Source organism: Triticum urartu, chromosome 5A (assembly GCF_056163025.1).
Source record: "Triticum urartu cultivar PI428250 chromosome 5A, HENAU_Tu73, whole genome shotgun sequence".
In the NCBI taxonomy this organism is placed as follows: domain Eukaryota; kingdom Viridiplantae; phylum Streptophyta; class Magnoliopsida; order Poales; family Poaceae; genus Triticum; species Triticum urartu.
Genome location: NC_141877.1, coordinates 558,151,347 through 558,175,197, shown reverse-complemented (window position 1 = coordinate 558,175,197; position 23,851 = coordinate 558,151,347). Strand labels below are relative to the sequence as shown.

The window sequence follows — 23,851 nt, the reverse complement described above, 5'->3', positions numbered from 1 at the left end:
TGTCATGCACACCAGCTGAAGGCTGGCAAGATTGGGCTGGTGGAAAGACGCGCATAGCTACGAAAATAGAGGAGCACTAGCAGGTAGTGCGCGGCGGCACGCCGCGCCACATGAATTGATAAACTATTTGCTTTTTTTGTAACATTTGGTAATTCGTTCCAAGACTTAATTCATTGCAAAATAGTTCATAGAAGAAAATGATATATCTAGTTGGTACACAGAATTGCGAAGCTCTTGTTCTCTTTTTATATATGAGATGTTGATCGTCCAACTCAGTTTGTCTATGTGATGTTGTGGTAAAGAGATGAGGCTAGTTCTTGGTGGTTTGTTCCCATGTACACAATGTTGAAGTTGCTGCTGGACGCACGTCCTATCTCTTGACGAATTGACGCCGTCGATGGACAAGGCGGACTGCGTCTCCATCGCGGCGATGTGGGTTGGGCTTGACGACATCTCCCGTGGTGGGTCGGGGACCGAAGGTGAGGATTGGGAGCAAGGGTGGAGGACGGCAAGGGTCCAAGTGCGGGAAAGGTTGAAGGGCGGCGAGAGGAGGACGAAGGGTATAGTGAATTTGATGCAATTTGGGATGGGGTCGGGCTGTCGGGTCCAACGTTGCGCGCATGCCCGGGCGCCTCATATCCGCCCCATATTTGGGCTGGATATGGATGGTGCCGGTCAACCCAGCGTTTGGGACCAGTTTAAGGCGCTCGTCCGGGTCAAAAAATCGTGACCGGACCGTGACCGGGCGGCAGGCTATAGATGCTCTTACCATGCAATTTCTCCTTTTTCCATTGCTCTTCTTTTTCTTGTCCGTTTCTAGCACCTGAAAGGACAAAAGTGCCCCCGATGCTATCTAAGCTTATCTGATGCGAGTGAACTGGTTGGATAGGATTGCTCTCGGGCTAGCTCGTCGCCATGCCTCACTGCCGCCTGCACAACCCAATGGAGCTCTCCGCCCTAGCTTGGCCACGCATGTGCGAGTAACCATAGCTCCCCGCCGGTGCTCGCCCACGCCTTGCTGATGCCTGCGCGACCCACCGCGGCTCGTCGCCGGTCCTCGTCCACATCTGCAGGTGCCGGCGGAGCTCATCCTCGCCCCTCGGATGCCTATGCGGGCCACCGCAGCTCGCGGCAGGTTCTCCCCCATGCCTGCGCGCGACAGCGCAGCTCTCCACCGGTGCTTGCCGTTTCGTGCGTGCATTGGCGCAGATCGCCCTCCCGACTGTAGAAGCGTTCTAGTGGCGAGGCTGGTGCTGAAAAGATGTATGCCTTGTGCAGGTCCTGAGCAAGTGGCTTGATGGCAGCAGCGACCAGAGGAGGAGATGGATGCGCGCGAAGGTCCTGAAGATGTTGAATGCAAGCAACATGTAAGTCATGTTTGTTGTAATCTTTTGCTTGATTATGGATTGCAATTTGGAAATTACATCAAGAATAGCATGGCATGTTTAGTTTCACAGCCAGAAGCAACTAATCGACAATACGACAAATGAATAATACCGCAAATTTCAGTCCATAAGCTACTTGATGCAATCTGTTTTGTTGCACTTGATGTAGCTTATTCAAAGACAACAATGGAATTGTAGTTAGAAGTGGCAAAAGAATGGAATTATACGAACACTTCAACCATGATTCATAGATGAATATGAAATAAGTTCACATCTCCCAAAAAACGTGATGAATTCACCTAATGAGTTCATAGATAAAACTAAAATGAGTTCACAATGCAGAATATATATGAGCTCACGGCTGATATAAGCTCACGACTCAGGGAAATTGAAGAAATTGAGTTCAAGTAGAAGAAAACTACTTGATGAAATAAGCCTGAAACTCGGTAATTGGAACTTGATTTATGTTTAATAATATGGTTGTGTGCATCATTGTTGCAGAGCCCAGGGTAATACCCTTTTCAAAATAAAATATGTGTGACATCAATTTCATAGGGATCAATCATCCAATTTGTAGCTTTCTCTTTGGTCTGGATATTGTTAGGTTGATCTCTCCACCGAGTGGGCCCAACGGCCCATCGGGCCCTGATCTATTCGCACCCTGATCGGGGGCGCCCAACCCTCTTATGGTTGGTGGGCCCCTATGACCTGCGATATATAGAGAGGTGGGGGCCGGGGCACACGGTACGAGGTTAACCGCGCCTCCAGACTCCCCACCGATATCCCTTCCGATCTAGGGCAATCGCAGTGCTCACGGGAAGCACCACTGCCACCTCTCCATCTCGATCTCTCTGCTATCACCGGCCTCTACTTCACCATGGCCGGCTCTGGATCGAGCTCATCCGCACCCAAGGAAGGTAGGTTACCGGAAAGATCTAGCCTACACGATCCAAAGAGATCTATCAATGGTATCAGAGCCATCTTGGTTAGAAGATTTTCGGTAAAAAGATAAAACAGAGAAAGAAAAAGAGATCCCCTCCCCAAGAACCCTAATCAGAGGGCAAAGGAAAGTTCACCGGCAGAGAGCCTCGGGCCTCGCCGGCAAAGTGCGCCGCCACTTCGGCCGCGCCGTTCCTCTCGATCCCCACACGCATCGGCAAGCCGAGGTGCGGGGAAGAAGAACACAGCCTCCCAAGGGGGCAAAAGGGCACCACCACCGCACCGCTTGACGGCGGCGCGCTCTCCATCGGGAGCTCGCGCTCACCAGCAAGGGGGGCAGAAGGGGCACCGCTGCTTCACGCCGTCTTCGTCCTCGGTGACACAGAGAGGAGGCGGTGGTGGATTGGGGAAAGAATGAAGAAAGGGATTGAGAAAGGGAAGGAGGAGGCGCACGCGGCGCGCTGGCTTCCGCCGCCGTCGCCGGCGGCCGGACCGGGCGGCCGGGGCGCAGCCCCGAGCTCTGCGTCGTGAGAGAGGCGACAGAGGAGGCACAGCCGTTGCTCTCCCTCCCTGCCAAAGGAGGAAGGGGAAAAGGGCTCGCGCGGCACGGCGGCGTACGTCGCCGTTGCCGGCGAAGTCCCGTGCGGGACTGAGGCGAGTGGCGCGTGCGAGGCGGAGAGGAGAAACGGAATGAGGCTAGGGTTCGGGCGGTCAAGCCGGCTGGGCGTTTTTGATCCAGCGATATCAACGGCTAGCCGTCGGATTGCGATGGACGGTTGAGATCCAAACCCTAGCGCCACAGTGGGCCACTGGGCCGAAAGAAAAGGAGGCCGTCGGCGGCGGGGGCAGCCACGCGCGCTGGGCCGAGCCCAGCAGCTGCGGGCGCCGCCGCGCGGCTGGGCTGCGCTGAGCCAAGGGCGGTTGGGCTGCGCTAGGCCGAGGCCAGCAGCTTCACGCGCCGGGCCAGCTGCACGTTTTACGTTTTAATAGTTTTTGTCCAGTTTTTTGGCAGATTTTAGATAGTCCTTTCCGTGCATTATTTTTCCAACGAAAAATTATGTTCAGAAAATAGGAAAGAAAAAGTTGCAAAGTTTCTGAAAAAGAAAAAAATAGAGAAGTCTCTGAAAATAAAATTGAAATTTTCAGAAAAGAATTAAAAGTTCATGAATTTATTTTCATGTTTTCCGCTGCGTAAATGTTTAATAGTGTGCTTTTATAAAGAGATAAAGTTTAGAGAGAATTATTTTTTATAGATCACATTAAAGTGATTATTTGAATTAATATGATTATGTTATTTTTATGACCAACGTTGTTAATAACATGATCATGTTTATTATTGAAAATAAAAGTGCTCTTTTAAAAGTGAATAGAACTAAAGTAAAAGATTAAATTGTTGCTTCTGTAATGCATTTTTTAACCAACTGGTTAAAATTTCTTAGAGAGTAAAAGAGTACAGATTGTTTTTTAATAGAAAATTGTAAAGTTTCCACTGCAAAGTATAAGTTTTATCCTCCAATTAAATTGGAATCAACGGGAAAGTTTAATTGGAAGGAATGCCCTAAGCAATGTTTTTCCCCTGTGGGTGAAATAAGATGCAGATAGTTTCCACCATGACAAAAGAAAGATATTTGTTTTAAAGTTAAAATATGGTATTGTTATTTTCTGACCAACGTTGATGATAACAGTGCTATAATTTTATGAGTCTTATGTTCAAAGTTTAAATCTCTGATAAATTTTGTATCAAAGTGGTCAATTTCCAGAGAACGGATAAAGATCAAGAAATGCTCTTGAACTAGAGGAATGTATATTTCTTGTTCCCGCTGCAATAAAGTTGATGGTGATGATTAATTCTTAGCAAAGTTGTTTAATAGAAATACTATCATCACATTGTTTATGAGTTATATGCATTATTGCCATTTCTGCCCAACGGTGATATGGAATTAATGTATAAGGATGATGTTTATTCTAATTCTGCCACAATGGTGATTTAGAACATAAAAGAAAGTTTCAAAAGTTTAATGTGCATTTCTTTTAACCAGACCAACGCAGGGTTATTTTTTATGCCCATTATTGTTGATTATTGGCTAAGTTTTCTCAGACTAAAAGTTTTGCATGCTTTCATTCGTGAAAGCGAATGGCTGGGCACTTGTGACCCAAAAGATGACCAAGAAAGGTCATAACGTGAGGGAGTATGTTCTCTCTAAAGAATGGCATAAAAAGAAAAGAGATAGATCATTGAGAGTCTTGGTTGATGAATGTCTTTCATGTACTCTCTATGAAGAATTTTTTTTTAATCAACATGATTTGAGATGAAACAAGCAACATGCGTGTTTAATTTGACCAACGTCGGATCAAGCATGTGTGTCAAAGAGCATTCGGATTTATTCCTAAATTTGATGATTGAATATGCAGTCAAAAGAGCCAATTCTATCATTTATGTTCCCTTACAGGGAATTACCCGCATGGCGGGAAAAGATGATTATGATAAAACCTGCATGGCGGGAAAAGTTTGGGAAAATACCTGCTTAACGGGGTAAAGCTGACATAATATTATGTCAAAAATCCTATATGGCGGGAGAAATTCTGGCAAGAGAAAGATATGATAACTCACGTGCTTTTAACGTATCCCATTCTGGGAGAAAAGAATAGAGTAGCTAAAAGGCGCAACCGTACACTTATGGATATGGTGTGCAACATGATGAGTTATTCCAACTTGCCATTGGGATTATGGATGGAGGTGCTTAAAACCGCCATTCACATTCTCAATAGAGTTCCAAGCAAGTCGGTGCCCAAAACACCGTACGAGCTATGGACAGGAAGGGTACCCTCCCTACAACACTTCAGGGTGTGGGGGTGCCCTGCTGAGGCCAAAATGTTTAATCCAAACATTGCAAAGTTAGATCCCAAAACAGTAAGTTGCCACTTCATTGGCTATCCAGACAGATCAAAAGGTTTTCGTTTCTACTGCCCAGACAGATATACAAAGTTTGTAGAAACGAGACATGCAGTCTTCTTTGAGGACGAAATGATGAGGGGGAGCTTGGTAGCTCGGAACATTGATCTTGAGGAGAAGAGGGTGCATGCACCTAATCCGATGATTCAGGAGCCATTTTTCTCACTACCAGTTGCAACTCCACCCATGACAACCTTGGGGGTAGACCCGGAACCTGTCCGTCAGGAGCCGACTGAACCCGTTGTTGAGCATGAAAGGGAGGTGCAACAGCAAATTTTAGAAGAAGTGCCAGAAGTTGAGGCACAGAACGTGCCAGAAAATGAGGCCCTAAGAAGGTCTACAAGACCAAGAAAGTCAGCTATTTCTACTGACTTTAAAGTTTATAACACAGAAACGGTTCATATGGAAAAAGATCCCACCTCATATGAAGAAGCCATGAGAAGCCCTCATTCATCGATGTGGATGAAGGCAATGGAAGACGAGATGAAATCGATGAGTTCCAAAGATGTTTGGGACTTAGAGGAAATTCCTAAAGGAGCCAAAACAGTAGGCTGTAAATGGGTCTACAAAATTAAGTATGACTCTAAAGGGAACATAGAAAAGTATAAAGCACGACTCGTGGCAAAAGGATTTACACAAAGAGAAGGGATAGATTACAATGAGACATTTTCTCCAGTCTCATGTAAGGATTCCTTCAGAATCATAATGGCATTAGTTGCTCATTTTGATTTAGAATTACATCAAATGGATGTTAAGACGGCATTTCTGAATGGTGATTTAAAAGAAAATGTCTACATGAAACAGCTTAAGGGTTTTATCATGGAAGGCAAGGAAAATATGGGATGCCGCCTGAAGAAATCCATTTATGGATTAAGACAAGCCTCTCGACAGTGGTATCTAAAGTTTAATGAAACAATTAAAAGTTTTGGATTTAAAGAAAATATTGAGGATAATTGCATTTATGCAAAGTTTAAAAATGGAAAATATATTTTCCTAATCTTGTATGTGGATGATATCCTGCTTGCTAGCAGTGATGTTAGTCTACTACAAGAAACAAAGAAGTTCTTATCCTCAAATTTTGACATAACAGACCTTGGTGAAGCATCATATGTTTTGGGCATAGAAATTCATCGAGATAGAAACAATGGAGTCTTAGGACTATCGCAGAAAGCATATTTAGAAAAGGTTCTTAAAAAGTATAACATGCATGCGAGTAAAGCCACACCTGCTCCTATAGTGAAGGGCGATAGTTTTGGGAAATTCCAATGTCCCAAGAACCAGTATGAGATCGATCAAATGAAAGCAGTACCATATGCTTCGGCAGTTGGCAGCTTACAGTATGCACAAGTGTGCACTCGCCCTGACTTAGCTTTTATCACCGGGGTACTCGGTAGATATCAAGAGAATCCAGGCATGGAGCACTGGAAGATGATAAAGAAAGCATTGCGTTATGCGCAAGGCACGAAGGACTACATGCTAATATACAGGAGAAGTGATTCCCTAGAGATAAAAGGGTATTCAGACGCAGATTTTGCGGGGGACAGAGATGATAGAAAATCCACGTCAGGATACGTCTTCACTCTCGCTGGGGGAGCTATTTCGTGGAAAAGCTCCAAACAGTCAATAGTTGCATCATCCACGATGTATGCAGAATTCATAGCATGCTTCGAAGCCACGGGGCAGGCGATATGGCTAAAGAAATTTGTACCCGACTTGAAAGTGGTAGATTGTATTTACAAACCACTAAAGATGTACTACGACAACCAACCCGCAGTATTTTACGCTCACAACAACAAGTCGAGTAATGCTGCCAAAACAATAGAGATAAGGTATTATGTTGTGAAAGATAAAATCCAGGATCAAACTATAAGTCTTGAGCATATAAGGACAAAGGATATGCTTGCGGATCCGCTAACGAAAGGCTTACCACCCAATGTGTTCAAGGAACTCATAGCCGGCATGGGTTTAAGGGAAAGCCTTATGATTCCTGGATAGGCCCAAAAGGAACAGAATTTGCTTCTGATCATAACGTATGTTGTAGCTGTATGATTCTAACGGCAATTAAGCTGTGACGATGAAACATGCTCTATGTACCAATATGTGATGAAACAAATAAACTAGAAAGTATAAGGTTAAAAGGAAAAGTTGAGATCAAGGAGGAGAATGTTAGGTTGATCTCTCCACCGAGTGGGCCCAACGGCCCATCGGGCCCTGATCTATTCGCGCCCTGATCGGGGGCGCCCAACCCTCTTATGGTTGGTGGGCCCCTGTGAACTGCGATATATAGAGAGGTGGGGGCCGGGGCACACGGTACGAGGTTAACCGCGCCGCCAGACTCCCCACCGATATCCCTTCCGATCTAGGGCAATCGCAGTGCTCACGGGAAGCACCACTGCCACCTCTCCATCTCGATCTCTCTGCTATCACCGGCCTCTACTTCACCATGGCCGGCTCTGGATCGAGCTCATCCGCACCCAAGGAAGGTAGGTTACCGGAAAGATCTAGCCTACACGATCCAAAGAGATCTATCAGATATGTGGTGTTGGAATGAGACTAATATTAGATATCCCAATAAATGGTATGTGATAGCAAGGCTTCCCTATGTCGACGGGACATATTTAACTCGTATTTGTCCAGGGGACAATTCAGTGATTTAGAGACGTACTGAGAGAGAAAAATTCCCCACTCCACAAACAGTTGCTGTTCTTCCAGGTCGCTGCAGTGGCAGAGTCAATTACAACACTGGCATGAGCACAAAGGCGACCGGCCGGCGGTCATATGCCCATGGAAAAAATACTAATTAATTTCTTTTTGTAATTTCAGTGATGACTTCCAGGCAGAGCCAAGGCGGCCGCCTGGCGTTGTCGAGCAGTAGCTCTGCCATACTAATTACTTAATATTTCTTTTTGTAATTTCAGTGATGACTTCCAGGTAGAGCCAGGGCGGCGGCCTGGCTTTGTCGAGCAGTAGCTCTGCCACTGACTCGCTGGATCTGCCTATTACTTGCAAGTAGTGGAGCGACCTAACTCATTCAGATCCGTAAGTATCCTTTGTTTTCTTCTTTTTGGTTGTTTGAATCGTTTCATTCCACTTTGTTTTCATTGCAAAGAAAAATTACCACCAGTTAGATCAACCCGTGATGATAATATATGTTATTAATTTATCTTTGTCATCCTCGTGTTCTTGTACGATCAACATCTACCGCTACATCATCTATTTTTGGAATGAAGAAATTTAACTGTTGTATATATACTTTTCTATCAGGTAGTCTGATTGTTTAGCATCTGTTGCCATGAATGACAGAGTTCTCTGTTTAATTAAATAGGTAACAATTTTTTTCGTATAGACCGCAACAGTATCTCTGCTGAGAATATTTGAGCGAATTATTTCTTATTATCCAATTGTTTGTCACCATGGCTATACAGTAATAAAATGAGTTTATTAGCCATTGTTCTATCTGATGGAGGCAATCTGATGCTACCATATATTCTTTTGACAGTAAGACTCTTGGCACAGAATAGACTAATACTTCTGTTTGGATAAAAAGCAATAAAGAAAATTAGTTTGCTAGATTTGACACTCACAACCCGGCATTTTAGCGTTTAGTGAATTGATAGCATCATCACAAACACCATACAGACCGAGTTTTTCTGTCTAATTTTTTTTTGTCACCATGGCTATACACTGGGTGAAGTATGTGTTCATCATCCCTCTGTCTAATACTCATTGCAAGCACCAAAATAAATTACATTGAGTCTAGTTTTGTATAACTGATGAAGCTAGCATAACTTCCAAATGTCAGTCTTGATAGGAACTCCCATACTACTAACCTGGAAAAAAAAGAAAATGAAAAAAGATTAGTAAAATTCAGAAGCAATAACTACGCAAAAGATATGTTTTCTCCAACCATTTTTTTTCTAATTACCAACCGAGAATTAATTATGTCCTTGTTAAGACCTACTGGTGAAGCGAGCATAACTTCCAAAAGCCAGTGTTGGAAGGAACTCCTAAACTACTAACCTGAAAAAAGCATATCCATATAGAGAGGAGAGCCGAAAAACCCTTAGCCAAAATCATCAGTAGCAAAAAGAAAATCCATATAGAGATGGCAAGTGGAAGTTCTTTATACTGAGAGTCGGGAAAAAAATCCGAGTATTGTGGTGACTAAATTAGCTACAGAATATGACCAAGCTGCCACATTAGTGTATGCCTAATGAATACATCTGAAAACAAAGGATGATGAAGTCAAGTGTGACATACAGATCACATATCAATACCCTAATATCTTATTATCAGAATGCATCCCAATCCATGATGATCCCAGCGACAGCTCTAAAAATGGCAATCATGTGTGGATAGTATATACATACTTTTTTCCGAAACGGAAGTATATAGATACTCACTTCAGAGTGCAATGTACTGTATATTTAATATCATGTCTTCAGTATATAGTACCCTATAAGGCTAACAAACCTACATTAGATCTTTTTAGTATAAGAGAAGATTTTGTGAAGCTTCTTAAAGAAATTGATAATGCCTCAATGGCTGAGCGCCCTACTTTGGGCAACCTTGCTCAAAGGATTAAAAATGATCCATTCTACTTTTAGGAGAGAGAAAACTATCACAAAAGGAACAACAAATATCTGAGAATAATGTAGTACTGCAATAGTCATCAAGCTGTACCATTTCCTATGTATGTCAGCTATTCAGCACATCATGTCCCGTCCCCCGTGCCGCTCCCTTCCTTCGCCGTCCTTCTCCCTCGCCGTCGCCAGGGGACGCCGCCGGGCAAAGCCCGCGCGTGCGTCGGCGGCGGCGGGGCTTCCTCCCTCCTCGCGAGGTTCCTGGGCGGCGCGGGCCGGCCGGCCCTCGCGGCGGCGCTCGGCTCGGCGGCAGGTCGGGTCGCCGGCGGATCTGCGGGACTCCCCTTTGGTGGCGCTGCGGCGATGGCGGCGGCGTGGTCTGCGGGGGGCGGCGAGGCGCGGGCTCCTCCTCCTCCCGATCTGATGGCGTCGCGGTGGCGCCGGCGCTTGGGCGTGCGGTGGGGTCTGCAAGGGTGGTCGGCACGCGACGTCTCCCTCCCCGATCTAATGGCTCCACGGTGGCGCCAGTGCTTGGGCGGAGGTTGGCGTCGGCAAGCGGTGGCGGGCGCTGGGACCTCGGCGGCGCTCCGGCGTGTGCAGGCGGCGGCGGTCCCTGTGCGCGGTCGGCGGCTCCGTCTCTGACCCGGACGGCGCGGGGGATGGCGGCGGCCCTGCGTGGCCGGCGATCTGGATGCGGTGGTGCCGGTGGCTCGCTGATCTGCCGGTACTCTAGGGTCTTCCTGGTGGTGACGGTGGCCCGTGCACGAGATTTGGATTCCTTCGAACTGATCTGGGTGAAAACTTGCCTTCGGCTTCTGCTAAGGCCGGCGATGGCGGCGCTATCTGCGTCGTTCCCTTCTTGAAGGCATCGCCGTGGAGAAGTTCAAGGCCACTCTCTGCTACCTCCGGGGGAAACCCTAGATCGGATGATCGGATGACGGCGGCGCTCTGGTGTCGTTCCTCCCTTGGGGGCGTCATTTTTGGAGGTACACACGTGATCGAGGGACCAGAGGACGGATTCTTTGGTGGAGCGGTGCTTCATCCTACACACTGATGGCGACGGATCTTGACGGCGTGGCGCAGTGCATATTCGGAGTTCGCTGTGGGAGGATGGACTCGCGCAGGAGGACGACGCTGTCGGGCGTCGTGGTGGCGTCGATGGCAGAGAGACCTGGCACGGTACATACAACAGTATAGCTCTGAAGATGGATTTGTGGCAGGTGGCTGCGGCGGCCTCATAGGTTGAGGAGTGCGCCGGACTGGTAGGTGCCCTATACCCGGCAGGCGTTCTGGTTGGGACCTCAGGTCTTAGATGTTTAGGTTTGGCTGCGATGTCTGTTTGGTATTAGGCCCAGACTATCTGCGCCCCTTTATCAATTGGATAGATGTAGCGACAATTGTTGCTTAGACGGTGGCTTTAGTCTTGCTGTTGTATAGCTTTGTAAGGTTTTGTGTTAATAATTAATAAAGTGGCCGTATGCATCGCCCAGATGCAGAGGCCGGGGGTCATCCTCCTTTTCTAAAAAAAAATTCAGCACATCATGTGTTCATTTGTTTAAACATCATGTGAAATTAAACCAGAATTACTTCCATCAAGAAAATGGAACACAACTTAATGGAGAGAAATATACCATGTTATATTAAAGATGCAGGTTCTAAATTCCTTGCACATTCACGCAAGGACCTGGACCCCCAAATTTGTGTCCTCACCACAGACCTGCACGCAACACCTGAACATTCTTCTTAGATTAAGAATTTGTAGCATATGCACCCAACTTTAGATCTGATGAACTTGTAATACTAATAACTCATCTACTTGTTTAAGGAAACCACGCAGACCAGAGAAGAGGAAATGCAGATGCGATGTGTACCTTCGCAAGGAACAACTTGAAACTGAAGTAGCGAGGCAGGAACCGCGGCTGTGGGGCAGGTGGAGGGGACCTGCTGCCAGGGCCAAAGCTGGGGAAGGCCGAGGGGAGTCGATTAGGATGGAGCGCAACAGGGTAGGAAGCTATCCAGCGTCAGCTGCAGGCGTGCCACCTTGGACCATGGGGAGGCCACCACCATGTATCCGCCTGGGAGGCCAGGGACGGAGCCGGAGCCGAGAAAGATCCATGAGGAGAGGATGGCACGCACCTCCCAGCCGGCCAGCCGGAGCGGCGACCTAGCATGCCGCGGGATTTCGGATGGAGGTTGGAGGGCAGCATCAGGAGGAGAGATGGAGACCCAAAAGTACACATGAGAGAAGAACACAACAAGGAGCTACTTATAGGCAAGCAAAGAAGGACCCAGAACACAAACGTGTGCAAACCTGGAATTACAAATATGCAAAGGTGGACACATGCATGCATGCATGAGCCATGCAGCAGCACACGTATACCGGCCAGGCCATGCAGCTAATATTTCTTTTTCACATGAGACAAAATCAGCCCATGCAGTCAAACCATCTTTTCACATGAGACAAGATAAGCCCATGCAGCTCTAGGAGAAACAGGCACAGTCCAAGAGAGAAGAGACCAACCACTTCACGAAAGCCACCATGCACACGTGTCGTTCAATCGGCAGGGGTAAAAAAAATTCCGAAAAAAACAGAAAAATCGAACACTTACGGGCCTAGTCTTCTTAGTATTTACACACGGAAGGGATTATTATCGAGCTTCCAAGTCCACACCTTGCACGTCAAAGGCGCTTACCTACCCACCACGACCAAGGTTTATCTTTCAGTAGCAGCATGCATGCACGCACCGACGTACGAGTGGGAATCCAGTTCCTGTCAATTCCAGCTGCAGGTTCTCTTGATCAACTCTTTCTCTGGGTACGTATCCAGCCAACGTAAATTTCAACCTATGAAACTGTACCCATGTTCATACTTCACACTGAAAATCGCGCAGCATTTCACGTTCGAAATGTGGAAACCATGCATTGCGGACAGGTGTGACCTGTGTTCAAGACGATCGATGAGAGCAGCCACATGTCGACCACTTTCAATTCCGGTAGTCAACTAAAGAAAATAGAAAATCCGGTAGTAACACATTTTACCATTTTTAAGGCGCGTGACCCATTTTATTTGCCGTAGATTTCTTGAGCAGTTTTCTCTTTTGGTGGTTGGGTTAGTGGACTTCTTTCCAAGCAAGATTTCGCTGTAGCATTTCTTGCGTTTTGTTTTTCTCTCTGTGTTTTTTTATTCTTTTGCCCGGTTTTCACTGTTTTGGCCAGGTTTTTTCTGTGTGGTTTATCTTTTGTATGGTTTTCACTGTTTGGGGGCAGTTTTTCAAGTTTTTTCTTGTTTTCTTTTGTATTATCACTGAGATTTTCATTCCTTTACCTTTTTTTTCTATTTCCCTTTTGGTTTCTTCTTATACTTCGGTTTTCTTTGTTTTCACTGGTTTTTATTCTTCGTTATATGTTTTTTTATTTCTCGTTTTCTTTGTCGGTTTCATTGGTTGTTTTTCTTTTTAGTTTTCTTTACTTTTTCACAGGTTTCATCATTTTTTCCTTCTATTTTCTTGTATTTCACTAATTTATTTTTATTTCTTTCATGTTTATTATTGGTGTTTTTTTCTTTCATTTTCTGTTGTTTCATTCTCACGTTGCATTGGATTTTTTTTCTTACTTCCTTTCTTCATTTTTTTTTCATTTTTATTGGTATTCTTCATGTCCCTAGCTACATTTTACGTTGCATTAAGAATATTATTTATATATCGGTTTAACATTTTTTAAATACATCATTAGCATTTGTTTAAAATTTATATTGATTTGTTTCTACTTTTTTCCATGCACATTTTACATTGTTTGTATACATGTTAAACTTTTTCCAAATACGTATTAACACTTTTCAAAATTGACATTAATTTAGTTCTATACTTTTTTCCATACACATTGTACATTTAATGTATACATGTTTAGCATATATCAAAAACATTAGCATTATTAACATTTTCAAAATAATTGTTTAAAATGTTTTTATAAGATATATATTGTGAATATTTGGACGTATAAACAAAAGTAAAACAATAAGAAATCTAAAAACTAAAACAAAATATTTGAACGAATAACAGTGAAACAAGAGGGCTTTGGAGGCCTGTGGCCTCCAGCGCGCTGAGCCGATCCAATCAAGTGCTGGCTTAAGGCGAGGCTACTCTATGTCTCGCTATAAGTGAGAGATATGCGCTCCCGTAATCCCCTATTATTCACTTGTAGCAAAGGATAAAGAGTAATTCGTAGGAGTCGCGTACCCAAATGCTCTATAGGGCCGGCTCATTTAACTTTGCAAGATCGCGTCATAGGAATCTGCTACCAGCCCATTTAATTTTTTCTTCAAGTCGGCTATCTTTTAGTCCATATGGTTTTAAATAGTGGATAGCAGGATGGTAGCGGATTGGGTTCCGCGTAGCGGAATGCGCATATCATGCGATATTGCTTGCGCTATGTACGGGTAGCGAATTTGTAAAAACACTAGCTTATTATGCATATTTGTAGACCATTAAGAAAAAAAGTAATGTCATTTAATTTGAGCAATAGCGGTCGCTATTGCCGACACAATAGCGACCGGTATGTCCGCTATTTAAAACTACGAGAGTCCACCCACCATCACTCGGTAGGGACTCAATTCTCATTCAGTACGAGCCGTGATTGTTTCTTCTAATTTTCAATAGTTTACTTCCTTTCTTCTTTTCCTTTTTTGTTTTCCTTTTTATTTTATTTTACATTTTTTCCTAAAATATGCGAATTTCTTATAACTTCACAATTGTTTTCAAATCTATCTTTTGAAATTTATGAAGTTTTCTAAACTTATCATGAATTATTCTAAACTTATCATGAATAATTTCCGAAGTATGAAAATTTTCTTATATTCACATAAAAATCCAATAAAATTGTGAACACTTCTTAAAAATTTGTAAGTGATGATTATGAGATTCCCTCACCCCCTTTCTTGTGTTTCAACATGGGTGGGCTACCAATGGCGCCCGTTAGCACCTTGTTGTTTTACCTTTTGTAAATCCAAAAAAATATTTTCACATAGTATGAAAGCATAGTAAAACATTTATTAAACAATAAAATTATTATATATTATGGAAAATATGTTCATGTATCTCAACGTAAATATTTTAATCATGTCAAAAGTTACACATATTTTATGAAAATTCTTATTATTGAATAAAGAATGTTCACTTTAAAAAAATAATATTCACAATAATGAAAGAAAATATGTATACAATTCAAAATAAATTTCTTGTATTTAAAAGAATTTTTCATTTTTTAGAAACTATTGTTCTTGAAAATGAAAGTTTTAAATAGAATATTTATATAATATTAGAAAATAGAAAGAGAAAAAAAGAAACATAGATACATATCCAAAACTAGAAGAAATAAAGGTAATAGAAAAATGAAATGAAAAATTGTACCAAATCTTGTTGGGTCAGCTTACTACGCAAAAAGTGTGTCTGTCGGCCAAAAAGTGACATCTGAACACAGGGATTGGAGCACGTTTATTTGCAATTCAAAAAAATGGATTTGTATGTCTTTAAAAAATCTAAATTTTTGGGTACATGCATGTATAGTGGTGCAGCATAATTATGACGACCAAAATTTCACCAATATACCTGCTTGCATGTGAGAGATAAAAAAACAAAATGCAAACGTGGGGCTTGTTTTTTTTGTTGATTTTAAACAGATGTCCTTTTTGTGCAGCGTACAATACAACATATTATTGAGCGAAATTTCACAGGTACTTTGCCATATGTATGAGTATTCAAGTAAAAAGCAAAATTTTCAAAATTATTAAGCACTTGTTTTGGGGTGGTAAAAAAAAGTGCTCCAATGCCCCCATGTTCCTAAAGACCACTTTAGTGTGTGAGACTGCCCTGTTTGCCAGAACATGCGACAAGTTTATATATCCCAGGGATTTCATATTTGCCGCGTTTGGGAGCACGGTGGATCAGCCTAAGCGAAATGATAATGGGACAGCTGCTGGCGCAACCCTTATTTAAAAGAAAATCTCCAAAATACTCTTATATTATGGGATGGTGGGAGTATATGGCAAAATTATAAATGACCAAATACATGCATATTCCATTTCATGCTTAAAAAACTTTCTACAAAAAAATATCAATGTATTTTAAAAAATGTTTATTTGGAGATTTTTTTGAGAAATATATTTGAATAAATTTTGCTCATGTGTGTCAGAATATTTGTTATGGTATTTTGTTTATAAAAATGTCAATAGAAATAGGAAAAACAAGCAAAAGATAAAATTATAAGTGAAAAAGGGATGAAAAACACATGAAAAAAGATCACCGGTTATAAAGTAACTCCTGGGATTGCGACTGACGCCTCTATTGGCAACACATGGAGACATGAAGGTACACATCCACATGGTCGACACGTGTTGAGGTCGATCTGTGTTTTTTTGTCCCAATCGGATTTTCCCTTTGGGCCAGGGTTGGGGCGGGGGGGGGGGGGGGGGGGGGGGGTTGTTGCACTTGCTTTTCTTTCAAAAAATATATTGAAATACATTGTGAATTGAGCTTACAAATTATGAACCATTTTCACTATTGTATTCCCCGTTACGATATATTCAATATATTCAGCACTACCAATGAGTTTATACTTTCCAAGTGTGTAATTTTTAAAAAAAATTCAACATCACGATGACACGATGAACATGATTCAACCTATGTCACCCCATCTAAAGTGTTGTGCAAATTGACACATATAAGACCCATGAGCCAGCGTAGTCGATATTACACATCTAAGAATATAGTTTTAGCACATAAATAAATTGAAAACAAAAATAAAAACACAGACCCGCATAGGCTGGTGAGTTCCTCCCAAAGAGATTGAATTGAGGGGCAATAAAGAAGTGGGTGATCGGTAGTCTCAGGATCAGGGCAGAAGGGGCGCTAATCTTTGCAATGCCTCTCCTGAAATGAAAGTCGTTGATGAAGAGATGATTCTTGTGGGCGAGCCATAAGAAGGGTCTTCATTTGTTGGGTGCAAAATTTCTCTAGATGGCTGTGGCGAAGAGGTCCACCAATTTGGACTCCCACAATGCTTTGTGAGCCGATCGTGTTGTGAGAAACTTGCCATCGATCCTGCCAATATGTTGTTTGATACCTGTAGATTCTGTTTTATCGAGTCCAAAATAGCATGGAAAAGCCAAGTTTATTTTTTGCGGTATCAGAGAGGTGAGGCGGAAGATCAAGGATCAATGAAGGGTCGCACAAAACCCTGGAAACAGAGGCATCCAACATCAAGTGATGAGAAAAAAGAGTAGGTGGTTGCGAATGCAGTAGAGGTTTGTCATGGATCTCTACCTTAGTAATACCACAAAAAATCTCAATGCGATGAGCCAAATCCCGCCAGACGATGGAGTTGTGATGAGCGTTTACCCTAGATCTTGTTTTTCCCTTATGCTGTAGTTATGACGAAGCGAGACGTGGATGCCCAAGCATAAGAAGAAGACACGGGGAAGAAAAACCAATGCCCTCCATGTATAAACGAAACATAGAATAGGAACATCTATGATAACAGTGAGTACGGCTAACACATGAGAAAAAAAAGAGAGGGATGAATATATCATACCCTCCTTTCGGAGAGGCGAAAGTCGTGTCGGCGGAAGAGGCTCAAACAACCTTCTTGTTCACGGTGTTGTGCTGTCAGTGGGAAGGCCGATGTAGTAGCCAAAGTCATGGATGTAGTCGAACAGTTGCGGGCAGTCGTGCCGAGATGCCTCCCAAAATCCTTATCACTCATTTCCTGGTGTAGGATCACAAAGGACAAGGTTCTAGACAGTGGTAGAGCATGAAACAAAGTGAAGGCGGGCCTTTACCTTACTCAGTGGGCAATATGCTGTTCTTGGGCCGGATTTGTAGCAAATTCTAAGAGCAACTCCAAAACAAAGGACGGGTTGTGGACCGGTTTGCTCCCCACAACGCTCACCCTTGGTTTCAGAGGCCTGCTCTGCTGAGCATCCATGCAGTGGTCTTCTGATGGAGTTGGCCAGAAGTAACAACAACGAGAGGAACGAAGATTGTTTTGTGCGCAAGAAGGTAGAGTAGTTGCAATCTATTTTGCGTGACGACTAGGGTTGCTAATGGATTTGCCTCCAATATATTGGTGGTCGGGCATGGAGACGCGGTGTTAGGCCCACGACCGAGTCGGTAACAACCCACAATCCGAACCAACTAGATCAGATGTTGCTATTCGTAAAGCATTTGCTAAAATCATAATTAATTACCAATTAGTTATCCATTTCCATCTAGCAAAAATGACAAGCACACATGACATATGTTTGAGCTTAGGTTGTTCACGAAACACAAGACACACACACGTGGCATGGTGAGGCGGGCGAGTGAGGAGGATAGCATGTGTGCCAGTACTCTTCTCATGCTCCAGTAGGACGTGGAAGAGAATCTCTTATATGTAGGTCCCAACTCTCCTCAACTTTTGGGGGCATACTAAAACTTCTCACCATGTCATGAACCCCACATGTGCCTTTGAGATTTTACATGAATAATTGTTTTGGGGAAACCTCAGATATGAAATCTTCCCAGATCGAATGATGACAAAGCTCTATATCGAACATCGTTCTTGGAGCCAGGCTGGCTGGAGGAACCGATGGTTAGTGATCTGGACTGATGGCTGCCTCGATTTCATCCAAGGTCATGTGGGTCGCTGCTTGTTGCGAGGATGCTCGGGTGGCGACCCTGGTTCGGAGTTGTGTGGCTTCTTGTCCAGCAACGATGCCAATTTCAAGTGGAGTTGGTTTGATGATAGGTGCAAGCCCGTTGAACGAGTTCATGCACGAGGGTGGCCCACTCTTCACTTCGTAGGATCGAATCAAAGGGATAACTAGTTGCAAGCAGCCGCGTAACTAGTTTTACACCTGCCAAGGTTGGATGTAACCCGTACGTTGGGGATGGCTGACCGGATCTACAAGAACTCCAACCCACTACCTGAACAATCACAGAAACCACAAACCGGAACTAACCCACACAAAACACATGAAATTGTAGAGCACGATTTAGGGGAAACCAGAGGCTCCTTCTCGCGAATCCGTATGAACTCACAAGAGCAAAGGTAGTAAGGATCTCTCAGATCTCTAGCAGTCTTGCTGCATAAGCTTGTAGCTGAATAGTTTGACAAAAGGTCTCAAAGGATGGAGGAGATGGGTTTTATAGTAGAGACAACTCCCCTTAGCTAGGTGTGAAAAGGCTTAAATAATAACTAGCTTTGCGTGGCTTACTTGGGGGAATAAGCAGTCAACTTCGGGAGTTGTTGGAGAGCTCCTCGAAAATTCGCGAAGCCTTGACAGCATGGACACCTTCCACGAGAATGACTAGAACGTTTGACTGACAACTCCAAATGATGCGAGGTTTCTTTGCATTGGAGAGTAAATTTGATGTAGCTTCTGGTGATGTACCTGTATGGCCCGTCTCTCGGGTGTGACACAATAAAACATTAGAGCTAAAAACTGATAGTAGAGCTAAAATCTGACAATATCAGCTTCACTTGGAACTTGTTTTCTTCAAACCGGTTTCTTCAAGAGCTCATAGGTTGTTCGATTTCTTTTATATGATACCCAAGTTCAACCAACAACACTGGGGATGAAAGCATAGTTGTGTCATCAAGGTTACAAGGTAAACTTCAATTAGTGTCTTAGCGATCATCTGGTCACTTATTAGTTTGGCGCGACTTCTTGTGATAGGACCCATAATTGTTGGGGACTTGTCGATGGTTGTGGTGTCCTCACCAGTTGAGGTGGGGGTTTGGTAGTCGGTATCATCCGATGTGTTCGAGGAGTTCTCGTGCCTCATCGCGTCTTTGTGGATCGGAGTTGTGGAGGAGGTGCGTTAGCGGTGACGATGGCACGAGATCGATGTTCGCTTGCAGGGCCTAGTTGGTGCTGGCTCAACGCTTTTCTCATGCAAGGTTCATCATCTAAGTCTCAGGTGTCTCATCGCCAGCGCAGGTGGTAGACTGTCTGATGAGGGTTGCGTTGGTGGTCGTCAATGCTGAAATCGAAATTGATGGCTCGCAGAGGAGTGATGACAATACTGGTTGGTTATAACCTCGACGATGCTTTCTTTTCAATAGTGTGTGTCTTCGCGTGGGTAGCTAGGTTGGCCGATGTTACGATGTCGCGCGCGCCACACTGCCTCTTCCCTCCCCTAAGCGGCAGTGCGACGGCAAGTGGCGGAGCAGAATCCGCGCGCGGTCGGAATAGGGAAGAGCCGACGCCGCGGCGCCACAGGTACCGTCACTCACGCCTTCGCCATCGAAAGCACTCGGCCGCCCATCCCAGTCGATGCCGGAACGCGGCCACTGAAATTTCGGGAGGCAACGTGAAGGTGAAACGCACCACGAGTTTTTACGTGGTTGATCACAAAAGAGTACGAGAGTCGCTCCGAAATGATTTTTGCAGTACCTTTTCTTCCTACTCCGAGAATCTTTATTGACATTGCTCTCAAGCTACAAATTAAACCGCTACGAGCAGTGAGGGAAAAGACGAAAAAGGCACAAGAGCATCACAGGTTTTGGTTTTTCTATTAGTAAGTACTATTTCTTGCTTCGCTAACTTGAAATGAAAGAACAAACGAATATTGCATGTTTTGCAGTGACATCGGACACGTTCACGCGAAGGAGGCTTGCTTGTTGCATGGCTGCGGATGCGCCGAGAGCCTGGACAGCAGGAAGACGCCGGCGGAGGAGGCGAGCACGGCCCCGGCGAAGCAGGCCATGTCGAGGCCGGTGACGAGCGGCACGCTCTTGAACTTCTCGAGGACGCCGGCCTGGAGCAGCAGGATCACGGCGTGGCCGAACCTCGACTTGGCCTGCGTGACGGACCGGATCCTCGCCCCTTTCTTCAGCCTCTCGTAGATGGGCTCCTGGACGCGCTGCGAGCCGTAGAACATGCCGTACATCCCCATGGCAAACGTGAGCAGAGCAGTGCCGATCAGAAACATGTCTGGAAGAAGAGGAATTAGTTTGTCCCCAAGTTAGTAACATGGAGTACTATGGTTTGCGCAAAGCTCATGTTGAAGCGAACGCCAGATGAAGAACATGTACCTAATGCTTCGATGAGCAGTTTGATGATCTCGGCTGGATCTACTGTCTGGGACATGGCTCGGAACTGCAAGAAGAACGACTCAACAACAATACCACAGCCCTATACAGTCACATAAAAAAGTTTGATCAGTCTTGGACGTCCTGACTTCGAACAGTATTTGCATCACATAAATGGTTACACTTGATTGAGAAGTGAGTGACATAAAGGGTCATTTGTCGGAAATTACCTCGAGAAAACATGGGACTGAACCGAGGAGCGATCCTGCGACGCCGATGAGCGTGAACGATTGGCATCTGACGATGCCCTGGTGGACGACGGCCTCGGCGACCTTGGCCCAGCGACGCCGCGTGAGGGCCAGCCACGTCTCCCCGAACTGCCTGAGCACCAGCCTCCTGGTGACCTCGTACGCCAGAGGCAGCAGGAGATCTACGCTGCTCGCTTCCCCCGGCAGGAGTTGTTTCTCCTCCGTGGTGCTGGCGCTGGCTGCTCCCAGGGTGATCAGCGCCGCCCTCTGCTCGGCGGCGCGGCTGATCTTCCCTTGCCTCGCCTTGGTGTCCCACAGGAACGGGAACTTGAGAGACGGGATGCGGCACGCCGGCCGGCTGGCCGCCGGGGACGACGATGGCAGACGGCTGTCCTTGGCGGTGGTTGCTCTGAGCAGCCGGCCGGTACCTGCAGCCCTCGCCGCCATTGCTGGACTCGGTCAGCTCCTTGTTCAACCAACGTTGCCCGTGCTGCGTTGCGTTGAAGTTGAAGTATTGACTGTTGCAGAGGACCTGTCGAACCACGAGGCCGTATAAATACTCAGAGGAATGACATGGAACATGTGCAGCAACTAGAAGGCGGGGAAGGTTCCAAGAATAGACGGGGCGAATGAACCGTGGCGGTGAAGGAGCTGGGCGTGTGGAAGATCAAGAGCGGACGATTCCAATGGCGGGCGTCTCGTTCCTGTGGCTGGAGAAGCTTTGTCGCGGCGCCGAACCGCACCAACGGTGCCCAGGGCTCCGTTGACGTGTTAGTGCCCGCGCGCGCGTACTTTTTCCGTGCCGCGGCGGCATCGTGCTGGTATCTCGTAGTACAAACTCTGAAACGATGCCTGGTTAAGCAGCGTAGTGGTCATATGGCGCGAGAAACGACAGGAACGAAGAGTCGCTGTATGTACCTACCGCTCGTCGGAGTAGCTAGAGAGAGCGATGGGAGGAAGGAGGAAAGGTTGTCTGAACCTGCAACTTCGTGCGCAAACTTCCTTCCGGCCTCCGGGGCAGAAAGATCTTTCGCCGGGCGGGAACGCTGGCTCGCCCGTCTAAACCTGGCCGTCTGTTAGGAAGGGTCGGCCGGACGCGCGCGTGGGCTCGTGTGTCACGGCAGGTACGAGAACGAGATGGCAGCGGAAGGCGATACGAGGTGGACGGGCGAGCCGCCGGGCGGACGGACGCGTGTGCGGCGGCGGCGCGTTCCTTCCTTGGCGCTCCGGCCTCGTCCGCGGGCACGTGAAGCAAAGCGCTCGCCGTCTTCGTTTTCTCTCCTGCTGGTACGAGGACGGAGCGCCGAAAGGTACGGGTGCAGACTCTCAAGTTTCAAGCTTGAAGTTTTTCGGGCAAGTGTGTGCTCGTTCGTACATTTGTCATTCTCGCGGCGTGGGGGCTGCATTTGGCGTCGCTCCATCGGGCGCTTTTGTCCGTCCAAATGCTGGTTCTCTAGAACCTATCTAGTACCAGCTGGAGCGTGTGGGAAGGGGCTCCTGCTCGGGAGAGTCCGAGGTCCCAACTAGTCACGAGAGCTTGTGTGATGCCCGCGTACATCTGGATGGTGCGGTCCGAACGCTGTTATGTCATCTAATTCGAAATTGTATCGATCCATCAAGCTGTCCGAACGTATTTTTTTCCGCAAACGCGAGACAAACTAGAGGCTTTGCTCGAGTCCGGAGAGCAGACAGGTAGGACTCCGACACCCCCGGCCCACTCAAAACCCCACCAAAATCCCTCCCGGACCCCGCACCTTCATCCTCTCATTTTCTCTCCTTCCCCTTTTCTCTATTGCAATCGCCACCGCTCCACCATCCAAGCCGCCCTGGCATAACTAACGGTGTCCTGTACTAGGAGGTACTCACCACGTCGTCTTCCGACCAGCTGGATCGAGCCGAGGACCCATGGCGGTTCACTTATGGGCCACTTCGGATAGCCCATGCCGCATACAAGGAGGATTACATAAGACTTGACCCCCAAGACAAGGACTCCTCTAAAACCTAGGCCTCTGGTGCACTATATAAACCGAGGCCAGACTAGTCAATAGATCAACTAATATTCATTAGACCAATCTCGTGGTAGATACATGTACCCTGTACAACACCCATATGAATACAATCAAAAGCAGGACGTAGGGTTTTACCTCCATTAAGAGGGGCCGAACCTGGGTAAAATCCGTGTCCATGTTACCATCGTTCCAAGACGCCTAGCTTAGGACCCCTACTACGAGATATGCCGGATTTATAACCGACAATAACCCTTGCCGGTACTCGACGAGTCCGTCACCTCCGGCGGTACACAAGGGATCGAAGCCGCTTCTTCTCCACCGCCGTTCCACACCTCTCCCCCAAACCGCCGAGCAGGTACCATTAGCTCCTACGGTACTCACCATGCCCGGCAACTGTTCTGTGAAATGCCGATGCTAATTCTTTTTGCCCTTCTTCTTTGAAGCAATGTATTCGGATATAGGGTACATATACGAGCACTATATTGAGTCGTCAGAGACTCGTCCGACGAGGATGACTACATGGATGAGAGGCGATGATGTAGGCGGTCCTTGTAGACGTGGAGAATGCGGAAGAGCATGCTCTCAATTTCAGGGGACCGATCAAGGGTCATCGAGCGCTCAACCGCCACGGGTGAGGGAGAGCTGGACTAAGGGGTCCTCGGACGTC

At 45.8% G+C, this 23,851-nt stretch overlaps 1 protein-coding gene, 1 long non-coding RNA gene and 1 pseudogene across 6 annotated transcripts; 2 read left to right on the top strand and 1 right to left on the bottom strand.

Annotated features, from left to right (window-relative positions):
- The first annotated feature begins 874 nt into the window (after nt 1-874).
- On the top strand, nt 875-20,642 carry LOC147972845 (uncharacterized). 4 transcript variants are annotated; one of them, XR_015602687.1, is made up of 4 exons: nt 875-1,191; nt 1,279-1,367; nt 8,196-8,316; nt 20,480-20,642. It is a non-coding gene; the product is annotated as an uncharacterized LOC147972845 (long non-coding RNA). The 4 variants fall into 4 exon arrangements; XR_015602686.1 differs by lacking the exon at nt 20,480-20,642 and adding an exon at nt 9,980-11,610; XR_015602688.1 differs by lacking the exon at nt 20,480-20,642 and adding an exon at nt 8,542-9,736.
- Nucleotides 11,647-16,301, top strand: LOC147972846 (uncharacterized; annotated as a pseudogene).
- Nucleotides 20,364-22,513, bottom strand: LOC125510539 (uncharacterized). 2 transcript variants are annotated; one of them, XM_048675756.2, is made up of 4 exons: nt 21,811-22,513; nt 21,158-21,707; nt 20,931-21,030; nt 20,364-20,829 (listed from the first exon to the last, which is right to left on the bottom strand). In XM_048675756.2, the coding sequence occupies exons 2-4, from the start codon at nt 21,620-21,622 to the stop codon at nt 20,495-20,497; spliced, it is 900 nt and encodes a 299-aa protein (XP_048531713.1). In that variant the 5' UTR covers nt 21,623-21,707; nt 21,811-22,513; the 3' UTR covers nt 20,364-20,494. The 2 variants fall into 2 exon arrangements, with proteins under 2 accessions (XP_048531713.1, XP_048531712.1); XM_048675755.2 differs by having other exon boundaries at nt 21,158-22,513.
- Between the last annotated feature and the right edge of the window lie 1,338 nt (nt 22,514-23,851).

Coding starts and splice junctions, on each gene's coding strand:
- LOC125510539 (XM_048675755.2), bottom strand. CDS start 21,622: ATGGCGGCGAGGGCTGCAGGTACCGGCCGGCTGCTCAGAGCAACCACC. Junction 21,031..21,157: donor CAGTCCCATGTTTTCTCGAG/GTAATTTCCGAC, acceptor GTGACTGTATAG/GGCTGTGGTATTGTTGTTGA. Junction 20,830..20,930: donor ACTGCTCATCGAAGCATTAG/GTACATGTTCTT, acceptor CTCTTCTTCCAG/ACATGTTTCTGATCGGCACT.